Here is a 21,776-nt window from a genome sequence, read left to right on the forward strand (position 1 = left end):
AAATAAAACAGTTGATATAACTTTACACCACCACATATGTAAAATACAACATGTGTAATACCAACTTACATATTTGTGTGGACTGTGTGTCCTGATATGTGTGTTTGTGTGTGTATATGGATGTTTGTGCGTGTGTCTCCTCACAGTCCACATTGTTCTGTAAGGTGTAGTTTTACAAAAAAATGTATCCGAATTTACTGCTTGCATGAGTTACTTGATGTGGAATAGAGTTCCATGTAGTCATGTCGCTGTGTAGTACTGTGCGTTTTTCAGAGTCCGTTCTGAACTTGGGGACTGTGAAGAGACCCTTAGTGGCATGTATGGTATGCATTGGTGTCTGAGCTTTGTGCTAGTCGTTGGTGAGCCTGCCCACAGCTGACCCCACCCCGTTCCTTGTGCCACAGTGAGTGGCTTCTCCATCCCATTGCACATTCGCTGTGCATGGACATGACATTTAACACGAGATACCGGGGACCCTCCCAGTGTGTCATGTAATCACGCAGCGTTTACCGTGCATCGCTCTGCTGCTTAAATACCAGGAACCTCCCCCACACACGCCAGTGCCATAGAAAAGCTGCATCCAGCCAGGGAAGAGGCCAGCCAAAGACATTCCAACTCGCATTTCAGTGTTGTTTCCACGTCACTTTCACAAAACCTTCAAGGTGAGACATCGGATTTTGTGATCAAGTAGGCCTAATGGGAAAACGTCAGACAAGATGTTATGTGTTTTGGCGAAATTTGGGGAATAATGGCCTGCAGTAGTTGGTTTATGAAGTGAAATATAAAAGTTTTATAAGGGCATGATCAATGGTCATGTTTTACAGCTGATGACGGTGACTTGAGGTTGACTAGGTGGACTTGAACTTGGACTTGAACTTGAGAAGTATACTCTGCTTACTTATTGCTACAATGTTAAGTGATGGAGATGCCTTGTGCTCACAGAGAGGGGTGTGTCACATTTATCAATTAGCTAGCAGTTTCTTAAGCATATTCAGTGATTGGTTTCTAGGAAGCAGATGATCGAAAACTAGATTATCACAAATTGTTGTAAAAGTAGGCATACACATTTCCTCCAGTTGCGCAAGTCTTTGAATGTGGAAAGAGTGTGAGAATATGAGGCTCTTGATACAGAGCATTACATGTTTGCCAGACTTTTGTGATTTTTCTTTACGGTGGTTCATTTGGGCAACTTCAGTCTGGTCATAATCAGCGAAAAGGTTAGATGTACAGTAATATTGGTAATTATGGTAACCTAGAGGCAATGTATATCACTCTGAATAGTCTACTGCTCTACCTCAATCTGTATGCAGCCTGTTGCTGTATTAAGCATTTTAATTGTTTATGCTAAACATTTTGAATAAGACTAGTAATAGGCCTTAGACCTACTAGTAAATAGGCTGGTTATTGATCAAAGGATACATTTGTGAAATGGCCAACTAGGCTACTGTCTAATAGTACAACATGTCCTTATTATGGAAGGTCTTAATTATTATCCAGCTTATTTTGCCAATATTTCTAAGCTCTGTACATTTCCACCTATCCACTAAAAGTTGACAAATATAACATATATTACTAATTTGCTAAATTGTTTTATTTAATCTGGGACTGCCACAAACTGACAGATATGAAGAGTTTGCTATATCTTTTCAGACAATAAAAAAAAGGACTAGATTGTGCCAAGAGCCATGCCCATCTGAGTTGCAATGCATCTTGGTAATGTTAGTTTATTAGCTTTCCTGCACAAGACCACTTGGTTTGATGTGTGTATCCTTAAATCGTAGTTCTGCACTGAGTTTTTGCCAGACATGATACCATTATTCATGGCTGTGTTCTTAGGCAAAATTGTGAGTGAGCCCACTCCCTTGGCTGAGAAGCAACCCCACACATGAATGGTCTCAGGATGCTTTACTGTTGGCATGACACAGGACTGATGGTAGCCCTCACCTTGTCTTCTCTGGACAAGCTTTTATCCCGGATGCCCCAAACAATCGGAAAGGGGATTCAGAGAAAATGACATAACCCCAGTCCTCAGCAGTTCAATCCCTGTACCTTTTGCAGAATATCAGTCTGTCCCTGATGTTTTTCCTGGAGAGAAGTGGCTATGCTGCCCTTCTTCACACCAGGCCATCCTCTAAAAGTCTTCGCTGTGCATGCAGATGCACTCACACCTGCCTGCTGCTATTCCTGAGCAAGCTCTGTATTGGTGGTGCCCCGATCCCACAGCTGAATCAACTTTAGGAGACGGTCCTGGCATTTGCTGGACTTTCTTGGGCGCCATGAAGCATTCTTCACAACAATTGAACCGCTTTCCTTGAAGTTCTTGATGATCCGATAAATGGTTGATTTAGGTGCAATCTTACTGGCAGCAATATCCTTGCCTGTGAAGCCCTTTTTGTGCACGTGTTTCCTTGCAGGTAACCACAGTTGACAGAGGAAGAACAATGATTCCAAGCACCACCCTCCTTTTGAAGCTTCCAATCTGTTATTCGAACTCAGCATGACAGAGTGATCTCCAGCCTTGTCCTCGTCAACACTCACACCTGTGTTAATGAGAGAATCACTGACATGACGTCAGCTGGTCCTTTTGTGGCAGGGCTGAAATGCAGTGGAAATGTTTTTGGGCGATTCAGTTCATTTGCATGGCAAAGAGAGACTTTGCAATTAATTGTAATTCATCTAATCACTCTTCATAACGTTCTGGAGTATATGCAAATTGCCATCATACAAACTGAGGCAGCAGACTTTGTGAAAATTAATATTTGTGTCATTCTCAAAACTTTTGGCCACGACTGTAGGGTACTGGGCAGAGGGCAGGGTACTGGGCGGAGGCCGTCTACTGGTGGCTGTTTAACAGTCTGATGGCCTGGGGACAGAATCTGTTTATCAGTCTCTTGTTCCCAGCTTGAATGCACCTGTACTGTGAACAGGCTGTGACTCGGGTGGCTAAGGACCTTAATAATCTTCTTAGCCTTCTTACCATATGGGTGACATATGACCTATAACACGAGTATTCAAACCCATGGGCCTTGAGGGTCAGAGCACATGAATGACCTACTGTGAACATCTGCTGCGACACTTGACACCAATTGGAGCTTGCTGAGTGCTCACTGGCATGTTGGTTGGGTTTTCAAGTGCTCTTGTTACCAGCCACGTGCGGGCGACAGTGGCTATGAGATTGTCCCAAATGGTACCCTATTTTCTACATAGTGAACTACTTTTGACAAGAACCATATGGGCCCTCGTCAAAAGTAGTGCACTATATAGGAAATAGGGTGCCATTTGGGAAATATTCTCATTTTCAAGTAAAGTGAATGTCACAGTATACTGTACCGCGATATATGATAATGTCATCGTGCAACGGTCCTTCACCAGAGGAAGATCAGACCTGAATACCCCCGGCTCATTCGACGAGTAGTGAATTAATAGTATGGTAACAGGTGTGATGGCTCCAAGATTTCAACTTAGACTGATGGTGAAGTTTGGTGCCAGCACATGGATACCCCATACCCTCTCTTCCCCCTCCCTCTCTTGTCCACTTTCTTTCTCTCTCGTACTTTCAGTTATTAAAGCTCTAAGTATTATTTTTACTACTGGAAACACCTCTTCTCCAATGGGCAATGTTATGTCGACATCATCACTTTGTGCAACACTAAGCAATGTAGAAACAAGAACTTATCGTAAATGCCTATTCTTTTGACAGTATTGTTTTTCCAAATTGCACCAAGTAATAGCTAAATGGCACATAGTAGTTACTATTTTATAAAGCTTCTATTGTAGTGGGCATTTTCATGTTATAAAGAAGCAGGACACAAAATTGCTACCTATATTGCTCAATGATTTCACAGCCACAGAATCTACTGTGTTTTGGTATTAGACTCTCTCCCTTTCTTTATCCACTCTGTAGTATAGGCCTAATTTGTGTGCGCCGTGCTGACAAAGAAGCAACCAGCCCCTCCAGTGTGTGAGATCAGTCCTCAGATCTCCAACAATCTAGGTAGAATCAGGACTTCCAAGGCAGCCGTCTTGGTCCCTTCCTTTTTTCAATATTTCCTAACGACATGTCACTGGCTTTGGGTAAAGCCAGTGTGTCTATGTATGCGGATGACTCAACACTATACACGTGAGCTGTGTGCTAAGCCTTTGAGCGAGCGAGAGAGTGAATATGATTTTGATAGCTGGCACTGTTCTGAATGACTCAACTGCCCCCGCATGGAGAGAAAGAGAACTGTGTGTTTTTTATTGACCGTTTCAACATTTGAATTTGCTTTTGCTCAAGAATATTTTCCGTGATAATTAAGATCTGTACATGCCTGTGTCCATATTCACACAATGCTGGAGTGGCTAAGTCATCAAGAACCAGGAAGAATAAATAGTGCCCATGATGCAATCGCCACCCCATAATAGTGAGCCATGGCAACCAGAAACAGGTCCAGGCAGAGGGTGAGAGATAGATAAGCATTGCTATGGAGACCCAGCATCGGTCGAACGGAAGATGAGGATTGAATGATGGCCTGCAGAGTTGGGCAAAATAACTTACAACTTATAACTTACAGCAACCAAGACATTTTAAATATGATAAAAGGAAAGTCATTGAGTTGAAAATGCCTTGTTACTAAACAATGTGGGGATGCTAACTCCATAGAAAAGATAAAAAAGCTCATTCTTTTTTTTTTTTTTAAAGCTAACAATATCCAGTTCATAGTAGCCTCTGAAATGGCAGAATCTAAGGACTAAAAATTCAAAATAAATATATACACTACCGGTCAAACATTTTTGAACACCTACTCATTCAAGGGTTGTTTTTATTTTTACTAGTTTCTACATTGTAGAATAATAGTGAAGACATCAAAACTATGAAATAACATATATGGAATCATGTAGTAACCAAAAAAAGTGTTCAACAAATATATTTTATATTTGAGATTCTTCAAATAGCCTCCCTTTGCCTTGGCAGCTTTGCACACTCTTGGCATTCTCTTAACCAGCTTCATGAGGTGGTCACCTAGAATGCATTTCAATTAACAGGTGTGCCTTCTTAAAAGTACATTTGTGGAATGTCTTTCCTTCTTAATGTGTTTGAGCCAATCAGTTGTGTTGTGACAAGGTAGGTGTGGTATACAGAGGATAGCCATAATTGGCAAAAGACCAATGTGACCATATTAATGGCACGAAGAGCTCAAATAAAAAAAGAGAAACTTGAATGTTTCTTCAAGTGCAGTTGCAAAAACCATCAATGAATGGTTATTGATGATATGATGAAACTGGCTCTCATGAGGACCACCACAGGAAAGGAAGACCTAGAGTTAACTCTGCTGCAGAGAATAATTTCATTAGAGTTAACAGCCTCAGCAATTGCAGCGATACGCCATCCCATCTGGTTTGGGCTTAGAGGGACAATCATTTGTTTTTCAACAGGACAATGACCCAACACACCTCCAGGCTGTGCAAGGGCTATTTGACCAAGAAGGAGAGTGATGGAGTGCTGCATCAGATGATCTGGCCTCCACAATCCCCCAACCTCAACCCTATTGCGATTGTTTGGGATGAGTTGGACCAGAGTGAAGGAAAAGCAGCCAACACTTGAGTGTGAAAACCTAGCAGCGTTGCAGTTCTTGACACAAACAAGATCACCTACCACTCCTATTTGCCACATCTTCAATTTAAGCCTACTAGAGAGTTCGTCTCCTCAGGCCTGGAGGGAAGCAAAAGTCACCTAACAATAGTAAAGTCCACCTTACTGGCTCAAACAGCCGACCAATCAGCCTGTTACCAACTTTTGGGAAAAATTGTGTTTGACCAGATACAATGCTATTTTACACTAAACAGACATCAGACTTTCAGCACGCTTGTAGGGAAATACATTCAACAAGCACAGCACTTACACAAATGACTGATGATTGGCTGAGAGAAACTGACAAAAATATTGTGGGGGCTGTATTGATAGACTTCAGTGATGCTTTTGATATTATTTGGGACAAATCATTCACTAAACCCTAAACCTCAACGAAAACTTGTAATGAATAAGGTGGAAATTAAGCGAATTGAGGTGACTACTGTTTGAAGTAACCTTGGATTGTAAACTGTCATGGTCAAAACATACTGATACAACAGTAGCTAAAATGGGGAGAAGTCTGTCCATAATAAAGCGCAGCTCTGCCTTTTAACAACACTATCAACAAGGCAGGTCCTAAAGGCCCTAGTTTTGTCACACCTGGACTACTGTTCAGTAGTCAGGTCAGCTGCCACAAAGAGAGACTAATGAAAATTACAACTGGCTCAGAACAGGGCATCACGGCTGGCCAGTAAATGTACACAGGGAGCTAACATTAATGATGTGCAAGTCAATCTCTCATGACTCAAAGTGGAGGAGAGATCGACTTCATCACTACTTATTTTTGTAAAAAAAAAGTGTTGACTAGCTGAATGCACCAAGCTGTCTGTTTAAACTACTAGCAAACAGCTCAGACACCCATGCATACAACAGAAGACATGCCACCAAAGGTCTCTTCACAATCCCCAAGTCCAGAACAGACCAGTGGTGGAAAGTACTTAAGTAAAAATTATTTTTAAATACTACCTAAGTAGTTATTTGGGGTATCTATACTTTACTACTTATATTCTTGACAACTTTTACTTCACTACATTACTAAAGACAATATTATAATTTTTACTCCTTACATTTTCCCTAACACCCGAAAGTACTAGCTACATTTTGAATGCTTACAGGACAGGAAAATTGTCTAACTCACACACTTATCAAGAGAACATCCCTGGTCATCACTAATGCCTCCGATTTGGCAGACTCACTAAACACAAACGCTTAGTTTGTTACTGATATCCGAGTATTGAAGTGTGCCCCTGTCTATTCGTAAATTTAAAAAACAAGAAAAGCACTGCTTAATATAGGAATTTAAAAATTGTTTATACTTGTACTTTTCATAGTTAAGTAAATTTTAAACCGAATACTTTTAGACGTTTACTCAAGTAGTATTTTACTCAGTGACTTTCACTTTAACTTTAACTCGAGTCATTTTCTATGAAGGTATCTTTACTTTTACTTAAATATGACAATTGGGTACTTTTTCCACCACTGGAACAGACTATGGGAGGCACACAGTACTACATAGAGCCATGACTACATGGAACTCTATTCCACATCAGGTAACTGATGCAAGCAGTAGAATCAGATTTAAAAACTGATAAAAAAAACATCTTATGGAACAGCGGGACTGTGAAGAGAGACACACACACAGGTACAGACACACACAGGCGCTAGCACGCAGACACAACACACACATAGTAAAATTGTTGTATGGTGGTATTATACATTTTGTATTGTGGATATGAAGTGGCGTAATAACGTTATATTATGTACAGTTTAATCTTTTATTTTATGTGTAATGCGTTTGGTGTGTTTAATGTCGCTTAATGTGTTTGGACCCCAGGAAGAGTAGCTGCTGCCTTGGCAGTAACTAATGGGGATCCCTAAAACAAATACTGTCATACCACTTAAATATTTTGTCTTGCCCATTCACCCACTGAGGGTTAAAAATCCTTTAACCTGTCTCCTCCCCTTCATCTACACGGATTGAAATGAATTTAGCAGGTGACATCAATATGGGATCATCGCTTTCACCTTCATTGACCTGGTCAGTCTAATTCATGGAAAGACATTGTCAGTGTATAACACCATATTAAGGTGTGGGACGTTCACTGTATTAAATGAACAAAGCAAGTCTATTTCGCTCCAGCAGCTGGCATATTATGTCCGTTAACAATTCACCTGTGGGAACATAGCTGCTATCAACACCCGACAACAGAAAGAGTTGCCCACTACTATCCGAGAGATTGTTCGTGAGGAAAGTGCCTCTGCCCTAAACTTGCAATTAAGCCAGTAAATGAATCACTTGCACTGCTCACTTCTAAAGTGGATACCTACTCAACAAAAGTGGAAAGTTTGGAGACAGCGGCAAATGTGACCGAGTGGTGACTCCATGACCTGGAAATTATTCTCCTAAAAAATTCAACGGAATTACTCAAATCATTCCTGTAAATTCAGTGTCCCCATCACAGGACTTGAAACTGGGGTGGAGGCGGGAATCTTTTCCATGAACTGTTTGGCAGTAGAAGTTTGGTCCAATGCCACTGATAAACATTGCACAATGCACGGGTCCTCTCTATAACGTATCCCGGTGTTTGATTGTACTTATCCACAGTTTAAGTCAAACGGCAAAGTGTTCACCTTGCAGCAGAATCGGCGGCTCTGACCTATGTGGAGAAGAGGATTAGCATCTACCTAGATTTGAGTGCCGAACTGTTGAAATAGAGGGCGACTTACGAGGTGAGATCCCTAGCTACACAAGCTAAACCTGAGATGCGGCTTCATCCACTCTGCAAAATGTATTTTCATCTTTCAGAATACAACACACACACTTTCAACTGCCAATGAGGCTCAAGACGTCTTTGAGAATCACATCAAGCCCATCACACAAGGGGACGAGCCGACAGATCTAGGTTAACCCCAGTTTGACTGGCTCAATATTCAGGTATGCTATCTATGCACAATCACACAGCCTAGCCTATGGATGTGATGCTGCCCTCAGCATAAGACAATTATGAGGACACCCCATCAATTGGGTAAAAGGAACACTGTTATTTTTTATCGTTATTATTATTGCTGAAATTGGCCTTTGTTTTTATTACATTGCCTATGGTCCAGGACCTTTAGACAATGATGACACCACGCCAATTACTGAACAATGGACATTATATTGATGTGTCATACAGACTGGTGTTGCTTCCTTGTGGGTCTACAGTGCATTGCATCCCTATATGGGCTAAAAATAGGGATGCAAAGCTATTCCATTACTATTTTTATTGTACTACTGTTAAGGATAGATGGCCAGTCCCATATGGTCTTCCACACAATTCCTTTTTTATATTAATGGTTGTCCCCCTCCATTTACACTACTGAAGGGAAGGGGGGAATGGTTAACATGGAAGGGTTTCTGGGTGGGGAACGACCAATGTGTGAGTTTCCCTGTGGGTCCTGTTTTTTGTTTCACATCCATGGGCTTATTAACACTAAAGATAACAATTACATCATTAATAATACATTATACATATTTGTTTTAATGGCACCACCAGCTATTATCTCTTGGAATTTGAAAGGCCTTCCACAAGCTTCTCACAATAAGTTGGGTGAATTTTGTCCCATTCCTCCTGACAGAGCTGGTCAGGTTTGTAGGCCTCCTTGCTCGCACACACTTTTTCAGTTCTGCCCACAAATATTCTATAGGATTGAGGTCAGGGCGTTGTGATGGCCACTCCAATACCTTGATTTTGTTGTCCTTAAGCCATTTTGCCACAACTTTGGAAGTATGCTTGGGGTCATTGTCCATTTGATGTCTTCAGACGTTGCTTCAATATATCCACATAATTTTCCTTCCTCATGAAGCCATCTATTTTGTGAAGTGCACCAGTCCCGCCTGGAACAAAGCACCCCCACAACATGATGTTGCCACCCCCGTGCTTCATGGTTGGGATGGTGTTCTTCGGCTTGCAAGCCTCCCCCTTTTTCCTCCGAACATAACAATGGTCATTATGGCCAAACAGTTCTATTTTTGTTTCATCAGACCAGAGGACATTTCTCCAAAAAGTAGTCTTTGCCCCCATGTGCAAACCGTACTCTGGCTTTTTTTCATGGCGGATTGGAGCAGTGGCTTCTTCCTTGCTTAGCGGCCTTTCAGGTTATTTTTATTTATTTTTCACCTTTATTTAACCAGGTAGGCTAGTTGAGAACAAGTTCTCATTTGCAACTGCGACCTGGCCAAGATAAAGCATAGCAGTGTGAACAGACAACACAGAGTTACACATGGAGTAAACAATTAACAAGTCAATAACACAGTAGAAAAAAAGGGAGTCTATATACATTGTGTGCAAAAGGCATGAGGTAGGCGAATAATTACAATTTTGCAGATTAACACTGGAGTGATAAATGATCAGATGGTCATGTACAGGTAGAGATATTGGTGTGCAAAAGAGTAGAAAAGTAAATAAATAAAAACAGTATGGGGATGAGGTAGGTAAAAATGGGTGGGCTATTTACCGATAGACTATGTACAGCTGCAGCGATCGGTTAGCTGCTCAGATAGCAGATGTTTGAAGTTGGTGAGGGAGATAAAAGACTCCAACTTCAGCGATTTTTGCAATTCGTTCCAGTCACAGGCAGCAGAGAACTGGAACGAAAGGCGGCCAAATGAGGTGTTGGCTTTAGGGATGATCAGTGAGATACACCTGCTGGAGCGCGTGCTACGGGTGGGTGTTGCCATCGTGACCAGTGAACTGAGATAAGGCGGAGCTTTACCTAGCATGGACTTGTAGATGACCTGGAGCCAGTGGGTCTGGCGACGAATATGTAGCGAGGGCCAGCCGACTAGAGCATACAGGTCGCAGTGGTGGGTGGTATAAGGTGCTTTAGTGACAAAACGGATGGCACTGTGATAAACTGCATCCAGTTTGCTGAGTAGAGTGTTGGAAGCAATTTTGTAGATGACATCGCCGAAGTCGAGGATCGGTATGATAGTCAGTTTTACTAGGGTAAGTTTGGCGGCGTGAGTGAAGGAGGCTTTGTGGCGGAATAGAAAGCAGACTCTAGATTTGATGTTCGATTGGAGATGTTTGATATGAGTCTGGAAGGAGAGTTTACATTCTAGCCAGACACCTAGGTACTTATAGATGTCCACATATTCAAGGTCGGAACCATCCAGGGTGGTGATGCTAGTCAGGCGTGCGGGTGCAGGCAGCGAACGGTTGAAAAGCATGCATTTGGTTTTTACTAGCGTTTAAGAGCAGTTGGAGGCCACGGAAGGAGTGTTGTATGGCATTGAAGCTCGTTTGGAGGTTAGATAGCACAGTGTCCAAGGACGGGCCGGAAGTATATAGAATGGTGTCGTCTGCGTAGAGGTGGATCAGGGAATCGCCCGCAGCAAGAGCAACATCATTGATATATACAGAGAAAAGAGTCGGCCCGAGAATTGAACCCTGTGGCACCCCCATAGAGACTGCCAGAGGACCGGACAGCATGCCCTCTGATTTGACACACTGAACTCTGTCTGCAAAGTAGTTGGTGAACCAGGCAAGGCAGTCATCAGAAAAACCGAGGCTACCGAGTCTGCCGATAAGAATATGGTGATTGACAGAGTCGAAAGCCTTGGCAAGGTCGATGAAGACGGCTGCACAGTACTGTCTTTTATCGATGGCGGTTATGATATCCTTTAGTACCTTGAGCGTGGCTGAGGTGCACCCGTGACCGGCTCGGAAACCAGATTGCACAGCGGAGAAGGTACGGTGGGATTCGAGATGGTCAGTGAGCTGTTTGTTGACTTGGCTTTCGAAGACCTTAGATAGGCAGGGCAGGATGGATATAGGTCTGTAACAGTTTGGGTCCAGGGTGTCTCCCCCTTTGAAGAGGGGGATGACTGCGGCAGCTTTCCAATCCTTGGGGATCTCAGACGATATGAAAGAGAGGTTGAACAGGCTGGTAATAGGGGTTGCGACAATGGCGGCGGATAGTTTCAGAAATAGAGGGTCCAGATTGTCAAGCCCAGCTGATTTGTACGGGTCCAGGTTTTGCAGGGTCCAGGTTATGTCGATATAGGACTCGTTTTACTATGGATATAGATAATTTTGTACCCGTTTCTTCCAGCATCTTGAAGGTCCTTTGCAGTTGTTCTGGTCTTTCTACGAACTGAGGTACTCAAACTGCTTTACATAGTAAGGGGGAAACTCACCTTACCCACCACCATGATGATGCACACAACCATTTTGTGCCAGAATGCTCACCACACATTAGCTAGCATGGTGAAGAGGCGTGGAGTGATATACATTACACCAACGGAAGAAAAAAAATGAGTTGTATTAGCAGTTATTCGTATTAAGCAGTAGAGAAACGGAGGTACCAGAGCACAGTGCTGTTTCTTGCTCTGAGAGGATGTACTGAAGGAAAACTGAGGGGATCAGACTGACCCTCCCTCTTCCTCTTTATGTCTCTCAGATGACCACTAAGGAGAAGCTGATCACCCATGTGTTGGCTGGTGAGCCCGTTGGCTCCCGAAGCAAGGTGACAGTGGTTGGCGTCGGCATGGTTGGCATGGCCTCCGCAGTCAGCGTCCTGCTCAAGGTAAGACCGATGGAGGAATGGATGGAGGGGGTAAGGTGTGATCAGGGTTGAGTATGTGACTTTCTAAATGTAATCCGTTACAATTACTCGTGTCCCAAATGTTGATCAGTAACATACCTTTTGGATTATACAAATTCAGTAACGTAATCTGATGACTTTTAGATTACTTTCCCTTACGAGGCATTAGAAGAATACAATAATTAATATTACCAATTGAATGACATCTATTGCAGGATAAATCAGTGTTAGAGTTTACATAGCTGGCCATAAATGGATGTTGCATATTAATTTATGGGTTGGTTATGTAGGCTTATTTTCACCCATTGCTTTCTACTACAGATAATATGATTAGGCAATATTTTTACATTAAAAAAATGGTCAGATTTTCAGTCATTCCAATGACTTTGATATCACTTGATCTTTAAGAATAGGTCTTGGAAATATTGAAATATAGATTTGCCATAAGCCAACAATTAAGAACTAAGATCTGACTTCCACAGAGTGAGTTTTGTCAGCTAAGGGCTTATTAGCCTACTCTGTTATTTATTTTTGTAATGGAGGACTGATTGGGCTCATTGCTTGAAAAATAAATGCTGCTCTCATGGAATGGCATGCTTTAATTAAGAACTACCGAAAAGTGCAATTTGCACATAAAAATGTATTGATGTCATATGCTGCATTTGCTATAGGCCTATTTTTGTCATTTTTGTTGGTGACACTTTGATATCTCGATAATTTGCAGTTGTTGAAGTCTTTTCAAAAGTGTTTGAGCATGTTATGTTAGGCCTACGGACATATTTTCTTTGAATCATCACGAAATTAGATTGAGCAATTAAAGCCCCACTCGTAGTCTTCTTAAATGAAACTCGTTTTTGACAGTATGGAGCACAATATCACAGAGAAGTTTAGAAGAGAGGAACTCCCTGTGATTCACAGCAATATGCTAGGTAGATAGCAATAATAACTGAATTTGGGGATGGGGGAGATTTTTTGTTGTTATTTAGCCTGGAAGTCACAGAGACCACAGTGTCTTTTGCAGATGAGCCCTGCATGAACACATTAATAAACCACAATTACTCTACAAATATCTATAGAATTAAATTACACAATACATGAAAATCATACACAAAACATGAAAACAAGATAAAATCATATAAAACAAACATTCTTCTGTAAAAAGGCCCTCTAATATCTGCCTGGATTACCCAAGAGGCACCAACTCCACCAACTTTAAAAGGTCAGACACACCCTTGGGACTGTTAATCGTTTGCATACCAACAGTACTTACGCACCTCTGGACAGAGTGTTAGCAGTCAATCTCTTTCGTTTTCTCAGAGCAAGACCTTTGAAGTCATCAGCCACTCAGACTTGCTAAAATACTTCAAACCAGAATGTGGCAGCATTGTTTGGCAATGCATTTCGGTTCATATTGCTCATGGTCTAGATTCCAAATTATCTGCGCTGTTGTTGCCATTTTGTAGAAAACCCTTGTTGATACTCGTCAGATGGCCACAGCTACATAACTTTAAAAAGAAAAGGAGAGCCGCACACACTAGGAGCTATGATGCAATAATTGAATAACCTAATAACCAACATTTCAACAGACAAGCTGTCTTCATCAGGGTATAACGACAAACCCTGCAGGTCACTAGTTTATATAGTTTCAAAAGACACACAGGTGTCCGTAATCATGGCCGGGTGTGGCTTGATATCACTGGTTAATTTACAGATAAAAGTAGAACATGTAAAAAAACATGAATGGATACCATACGATCACAGATACAATTCGGCTACATAGGCCTACAAACATTTACAATGAATAGCAAAATCACAATAATCACAAGAATGGCTTCAGATCAAAGTCTACATTGAGACCGAAGGGAGCAAGAGTCTTTAAATTAAAGATCCAGGCAGCCTCTCGTTTTTACAATTAATTGTCAAGGTCACCCCCTAGAAAGGGTGACGTGTTCGATGCCGATATAACGTAGGGACGAAATAGAGTGGTTCACTTCCAAAAAGTGGATACGTTGAGTTTTTGCACCTAATGGTGCTACGATGCTCAGAGATTCTTACTTTTCATTTGCGTTTCATTTTACCCATAGAGCGTTGCACTGAAATGAAATGTATATTTTATTTTATTAAATATTGTGGTAAAATGGAGTGGATTTGTAGGGCCAGTTTCCCCAGACACAGATTAAGCCTTGTCAGGGACTAACAAGCAGTTTCTATGGTGAAATTGCTTTTAGGCTAAGATTTAGCCTTCATCTTGTGTCTGGGAATCCTGCCGCTTAATTATATCCATATCCTTTTCTATATGGATTATATTCCTGAACCCTAACAAGCCTTGTGTTGACCAGGACCTGTGCGATGAGCTGTGCCTGATTGATGTGATGGAGGAAAAGCTGAAGGGTGAGGTCATGGACCTGCAGCATGGCAGCCTCTTCTGTAAGACCCACAAGATCGTGGGCGATAAGGGTGAGTGAGGAGTCATACACTTATGCGCACACACTAACACACACACACGCACAAACGAGTTGTGCGCACACACAAAGACACAAACAAACACACATATGCACAAACAAGTTGTGTACACACTGATTTGTTGTGGAGGTGCTCGGAACCCTAGGTTGTATTTGTGTGTGTTTAATGTGCATCTTACCTTGAGTTGCCCACTGTTATATAATCAAACCCTGGTTACATTGTGTGTGTGTGTCCTCCCCCACTCCAGACTACAGTACAACCGCCCATTCCAAGGTGGTGGTGGTCACCGCCGGTGCTCGTCAGCAGGAGGGCGAGAGTCGTCTGAACCTGGTGCAGCGCAATGTCAACATCTTCAAGTTCATCATCCCCCAGATCGTCAAGTACAGCCCCAACGCTATCCTGCTGGTCGTCTCCAACCCCGGTACAAGAGGAGGCCCGGGAGGGAGGGAGTAATTTGGTTGAACATGATCTAGTGACTTGATCATTACTCTAGAATTGTGCGAAGTCATTGACTGGTTTGAATTAGATGTTAGTGCTGGCCTGCTCACTCCGTAGCTCTCCAGGACCAGGTTACATTATCAGGAACAACTGCATGGTCTTTTTGCTGACAACTACAGTCCATACTCAAATTAGCAAACTCAATGCTGGCTTTATACATATGAAAATGTAATTTAAGGGGTATGGTTAGGGTTTGTTTTCTTAACTCAAATTGTGATAACATTTGTAACCCCCCCCTTCTCCTTTCTCTCCTCTGTCTATCCCAGTTGACATCCTGACCTACGTGGCCTGGAAGCTGAGCGGTTTCCCCCGTCACCGCGTCATCGGTTCCGGCACCAACCTGGACTCCGGTCGTTTCCGCCACCTTATGGGCGAGAAGCTGCACCTTCACCCCTCCAGTTGCCACGGCTGGATCATTGGAGAGCACGGAGACTCCAGTGGTATGTTGGCTATGGCTTCAAATCCACTCCGGAACCGTCTCTCTGTCCATATCATATTATGGAAAACCTTCATTGGTATCTATGACAGAAAGGTAACTGACTGGATACCTGTCTCTTTTCTTACTCCCAGTGCCCGTATGGAGTGGCGTGAACGTTGCTGGTGTTTCCCTGAAAGGCCTAAACCCACACATGGGCACAGATGCAGACAAGGAGGACTGGAAGCATATCCACAAGATGGTGGTCGATGGGTGAGTCTTATAAAACACACATCGCTATCTGTTCAATTACACTACATTACCAAACGTATGTGGACACCTGCTCGTCAAACATCTCAATCCAAAATAATGGGCATTAATATACATTTGGTGGCCCGTTTGCTGATATGACAGCTTTCACTCTTCTGGGAAGGCTTTCCACAAGATGTTGGAACATTGCAGCGGGGACTTGCTTCCATTCAGCCACAAGAGCGTTAGTGAGGTCAGGCAGCAGATGTTGGACGATTAACCCAGGGTCGCAGTCTAAGTCAGGGCTCTGTGCCGCCCAGTCAAGTCCTTCCACACCGATCTCGACAAACCATTTCTGTACGGACCTTGCTTTGTGCACGGGGGCATTGTCATGGTGAAACAGGAAAGGGCCATACCCAAACTGTTGCCAGAAAGTTGGAAGCACAGAATCGTCTAGAATGTCATATGCTGTAGCGTTAAGATTTCCCTTCACTGGAAATAAGGGGCCTAGCCCGAGCCATGAAAAACAGCTCCAGACCATTATTGGTCCTCCACCAAACTGTACAGTTGGCACTATGCATTGGGGCAGGTAGCATTCTCCTGGCATCCGCCAAATCAGTCGGACTGCTAGATGGTGAAGCGTGATTCATCACTCCAGAGAACGTATTTCCACTGCTCCTGAGCCCAATGACGGGAACTTTACAACACTCCAGCCAACGCTTGGCATTGCGCATGGTGATCTTAGGTTTGTGTGTGGCTGCTCGGCTATGGATAGCCATTTCATGAAGCTCCCGACGAACAGTTCTTGTGTTGACATTGCTTCCAGAGGCAATTTGGAACTGGGTAGTCAGTGTTGCAACAGAGGACACAATTTTTTTACACACTACGTGCTTCAGCACTCATCGGCCTACCACTTCGCGGCTGAGCCGTTGTTGCTCTTAGATGTTTTCACTTCACAATAACAGCACTTAAAGTTGACCAGGGCTGCTTTAGCAGGGCAGAATCTCTTATGGAGATAGCATTGCTGGCTGTGTGCTCGATTTGTCATCAACAGGTGTGCCTGAAATAGCCAAATCCACTTTGGATTAGGCCTAATTGGAAACTGGTCCTTAGAGTTTAACTCCAAATGAATCAATAAATAACAATAATGGAAGTAGAGAATAAATTACTTCACTCCCAATCAAATCCGATAGAGTTTGGAGGAATGAGGATGGAATTTGGCCATAGGCTAAGAGCCAGAAACATACTGGAACTAGCACAGTAAGTACTGACTACGCCATTGTGTTACGTCTTTACTGCACCTGGCATCTAGGTCTAAAGCAGTTAAGTTGATATGTAATGCTGCAGACTGTAAAGGTATAACTATTAATTACAAGTTAGTACAAGTAATTCACAACCCACTTTAACTAGTTTCAAGGGAATTTGTCCCTGCTGTTTTCTAAATGTATTTTCCTGTAGTAGTTCTTAGCATTCACAATAGGAAAACCTATGCACTTTTCATACGAAATTACATTTTAAATGTGTTAAACTCCTCTCCTCGTGTCTCTCTCTGTCATATAGTGCCTATGAGGTCATCAAGCTGAAGGGTTACACCTCCTGGGCTATCGGCATGTCTGTCGCTGACCTAGTTGAGAGCATCCTGAAGAACCTCCACAAAGTTCACCCTGTGTCCACCCTGGTCCAGGTAAGAAGTCCATCAGCCATGCTCTACATGTGCCTTGATGCCAAACATGTACATTTTATAGCAGTCTTATCCAGGGTGACTTACAGCGAGTGCATTAATTTAGATACTACCATACTACTCGTAGCTAAGAGTGTGCTGAATCCATAACACTCCTGGTGGTTCCAATCAGGGGAAGAATACAGTAGAGTAAATGGTATAATATATTACCAAACAGGTCTAAGAGGGTTTAAAGAAGATCGATGGATCTTTGGTTGTTGTAGCATAGCAGTGGGTGAACTCAACTTGAATGAAAAACACAGTCAGCACTCACAAATAAAGTATTTATATGAATGTTTTTCAAGAAAACTATTTGCTACACTGTATACCTAATGTGTGTTATGACTGAAGAGATAAGGATTAAGTTGGCTCTTCTTTATACATAAATACAGACATAGCTGATAGCTTTATTTGGGCCAACCATAGTCAAAACAGGTCAAGGCCACAGATGTATGGACTTGACACACACACTAATATTACACCAGTCCACCTGCGATCCATCCCTAATCAGACTCTCTTCTTCCCTCCCTCTCAGGGGATGCACGGTGTGAAAGACGAGGTGTTCCTCAGTGTGCCATGCGTGCTGGGCAACAGTGGTCTGACCGACGTCATCCACATGACCCTGAAGCCCGAGGAAGAGAAGCAACTAGTCAACAGTGCCGAGACCCTGTGGGGCGTACAGAAAGAGCTCACATTGTAAAGCGGAGTGTTAATTTTATCAGCAATGAGACAATACTCAAGCACCTATTTTTCCCAGACTAAAACCAATGATAACGAGATGTCCTGAAACTATGACAAATGCAAATTACTTTTCATTTTAGTCTACGAAAATGTGACAAGACTTCCACGTGAGGCTATAATGGACATTCATGGTCGACTGATTACTAAAATTAACGAAAGACGAAATTACAAAAAAAAAAAAAAACTTGTAAAGAGCCCCCTGTGCCATCTGGATATACTTACGATACGATTTACTCCAACCAAATAAAACTACCAGGATGATGAAACAACCAATCTGTTTTCTCTCTCCGTGTGTGCGCATGCTATGCCTGTATGATAGTTGTGTTTACATGTTAGAATTGCATCCGATTCAGTTGTTTGAGGCAGGGTTTTAGACATTCGCAGATTAGGGATCTCATTCAATGAGGTGAAATGGAGGTCCCTGGTCTTTCCTCTCAACGGAGGTCGGAGGGTCCATTTTATGACACACTAAACTGTAGAACTAAAACATGACAGTCTCTTTGCATACAACAAGCATCGGCTGCTCTAGGTTATCAAGTCAGAAAAGTTAGACCAATGTTTGACTTGTCAATGGTCAGCCTTGAGGCGAATGAGGGGGGGGGGGGGTTTGCTCCGCACAACAGTATGAAAAGGGCACACGTGTTTTAGATCTACACCATCACCAAAGTGAACCCCCACAGGAGTAATTTTTGGCAAACCAGTCTAGTTTTATTGTGCTGATTTACATAAAATTCTACAGATAAAAGAACAGATGGTCTATTGTTGAAAATGAAAGTAATCTGAAAAAAAACTACAGCATATCGTACAATTCAAAGTGCATTTAGTAAAAGCTCATTTTAAAAAGAGACCTGTCTACATACATTTCTGATTAGTAAAAAAAAAAAAAAAAACTTCACTTGTTTCTAATTAACAACCTTTATATAAACCGAAAGGGTAAAGACATTGATCTCTTAGAACAGCTGAAAACATGAAAGAAAACAGAAAATAAACAACTAAGCGAAGCAAGAGAAAAACATTAACATTTTCCTTTTGACGCCTTTGAATAGAAACACGTTAAGTGACACATTCAAACATGAACATACAGACACTGTACAGGGGCTTAGGGGAGTCTTGAGAATCAATGGACATGATCGACTGACCATCATGGTTCTGCTCATTAGGCACCAAACAGAAGAACGGACTATAATTTTCCTTCTCCGTTGCGAAACTTTGAAAACATTGTCTATTGAGTGTCATAATAAGCACGACACAGCTCAAGACTGAAGGATCATCCTGAACAGCTGACGTGGAAAGCCGTTTCTCAATTGTTCCAGATGCCAATGGGAGCAATAGACAGAATAGCCAAGATAAAGAGTAGGGGGACTGTGAGCACAAGCCAGGGTCACCTGCTCACCTCATTCAGCATTGATGCAGTTGGATATGGAACAAATGGCTGCCATTATTATAATTTTTTTTAATACAAAAAAATATAATTCAAATTGTACCTCTAAAGGTTTCCCAACAGTTTTGTGCCAACATGAACCCTGCTTTGAGAAAGTATGCTCCGACTAGATGAACCCTTGTCATTTCCTAAAAGTTTGAGTCTAGGGATGTAACGATTCACTGACGCGCATCGGTCCTTGGTTCAAATGTTTAAGATACTTGTGCATCGGTCTGCGGGATCCCAAAGCAATCCAAATTAAGCATGCTTCATACATTGGTCAGAAAACCGATTCAAATCACAAGTTCACTAATATTTTTTTTTACTCCATATTGTTTTATACCAAAAATACCTCTTATCTAATTGTGACAATTGATGCTGCCTCTCCTTCAGTTCAGTAGCCTATCAAACTTTTATGCATGTAACTGCGTACGTGCTGTCAAATAACTGTGGCATAGTGCGAGAGACAACTGATCACGCCAACAAAAGGCAGGCCTATCCCTGTTCTAATAGGATACATCTGCGCGCACCTTCAGCACTCAGATGCTTGCACAATGGCTTTTACCATGTCAAATCATAGGCTTTATTAGTTGAGTGACAACCAATGTAATTTGCTGGGTCATTGTTACAAGAACATTGTGCTTTACCGGAGTTGTGTAGCCTCTCACATGTGAGTTGTGGACAACTCACATCCAACTGTTGATTGGGGTTTTCATTCAGATTGTATTTCAATTGTTCAGGTTTTGGTAATTTTGCTTTCAACAGTCGGTGTATTTGGTCATTTTTAAACGAAGAAGGTAACTTCATAATGGACAGCAATCATTTTTGCAATCAATGGTCCAAACAATTTGCTTTTGAGACAGGGTAAAATCCAAAAATGCATTATCTTAATTGGCTAAATGCCATGTTAATTTCTAAAGACACATATTGACATAGTACTAGCACAAACATTTTCTTAAAAAATGACAAGTTAATCAGTGGGTGATGGTGATTTCTGATAAAGTGGGGGGGACAAAAAGCAGAAATTGCCTTCCATCCCTAATCTGATAGTGGGGTAGTAGATGCTCAGTCTTCCCTATTGCTCAGCTCTGGTGCCTACACACACACACCGACTAACACACACACACAGCCACTCAGCTAAGAGAAGTCATCCCAACAGCAGCAGATACATATTTAAAATAGAAAATTAAATGTGTTCATGCAAATAATTTTAGTGCATTGAAGCATATCGTATCTAACCAAATCGCATTAATTCGCTCACCTAATCAAACTGAATCTTTTAAAACAAAAAGGCATCATTCCTGTAGCGTATCAGTGCCCATGTATCTAGAATCTTTCATGAAAGGAGAGATGCACATCCCTAGTTGAGACTTATATTTATATCAGAGTGTAAGCTTTCCTTTACAGCGAGACAAGTAAGCACAAACTCACACCAGCAACTGTCACACAATGTCAGAGCACATACTCTCACACCTCTCATTTGATACCACTCCAACATTGTGACTATGGAAGCATATGACTGCCAATATTAAGAAATAAATGCAAGAATTAATGTTGGCAGACATTTGCTCCATATCAAACTGCATATTTTCCACATTAGTTATCCAACTAGATGCATGTTTAGGAGATGTTCGAAACAAAACAAATTTGTTAGCTCTTTTCATACAATTTTAGGGCACGTCTTTTAGAGAGAAGAGGACAGACCGAGAGAAAGAGACAAAAAGACAGATATAAAGAGGAGGAGCTGTACAGAGGGAGAGACTGGGAGAAAGGGAGTGTGTATGGGTGTCCGCGGGGTCAGTAGAGGTCACTAAGGCCGGCGGTCTTGCGGGCTTTCTGCATGAGGGCTCGCAGCTGGAACTGCTTTCGGGAGAGCAGACGCACATGCTGTAACAGGAAAGAAAGATAGGGAGACAGCGCGTTAGAGAAGACATACAAGGGCACAATGCCTAGTTGTGATGATCTTTATGAAAAGGTGTGCGTGCAGTGTGTGGTTTATTTGAGTGAGTTCACCTGTGTGTGTTTGTATACTTGTGTCCATGCATGTCTGCATGCGTGTTTCCCAACCCTC

The 21,776-nt window shown here is 42.1% G+C and overlaps 2 protein-coding genes across 2 annotated transcripts in view; one reads left to right on the forward strand and one right to left on the reverse strand.

The window, feature by feature from the left end:
* The first annotated feature begins 544 nt into the window (after nt 1–544).
* On the forward strand, nt 545–18,498 carry ldha (lactate dehydrogenase A4). The gene is made up of 8 exons (XM_029668833.2): nt 545–662; nt 12,056–12,181; nt 14,539–14,656; nt 14,910–15,083; nt 15,427–15,600; nt 15,731–15,848; nt 17,385–17,508; nt 18,080–18,498. Exons 2-8 carry the CDS (start codon nt 12,056–12,058, stop codon nt 18,242–18,244), a joined length of 999 nt encoding a protein of 332 aa, XP_029524693.1. The 5' UTR covers nt 545–662; the 3' UTR covers nt 18,245–18,498.
* tsg101a (tumor susceptibility 101a) overlaps nt 18,304–21,776 on the reverse strand; it is a 28,529-nt gene continuing 25,056 nt past the window's right edge. The window contains exon 10 of the mRNA XM_065022752.1: nt 18,304–21,592. Within this exon, the coding sequence (XP_064878824.1) occupies nt 21,503–21,592 (90 nt within the window). The 3' untranslated portion in view covers nt 18,304–21,502. The remainder of the gene's footprint in view (nt 21,593–21,776) is intronic.

The sequence above is a fragment of the Oncorhynchus nerka genome, linkage group LG9a, assembly GCF_034236695.1.
Source record: "Oncorhynchus nerka isolate Pitt River linkage group LG9a, Oner_Uvic_2.0, whole genome shotgun sequence".
In the NCBI taxonomy this organism is placed as follows: Eukaryota; Metazoa; Chordata; class Actinopteri; order Salmoniformes; family Salmonidae; genus Oncorhynchus; species Oncorhynchus nerka.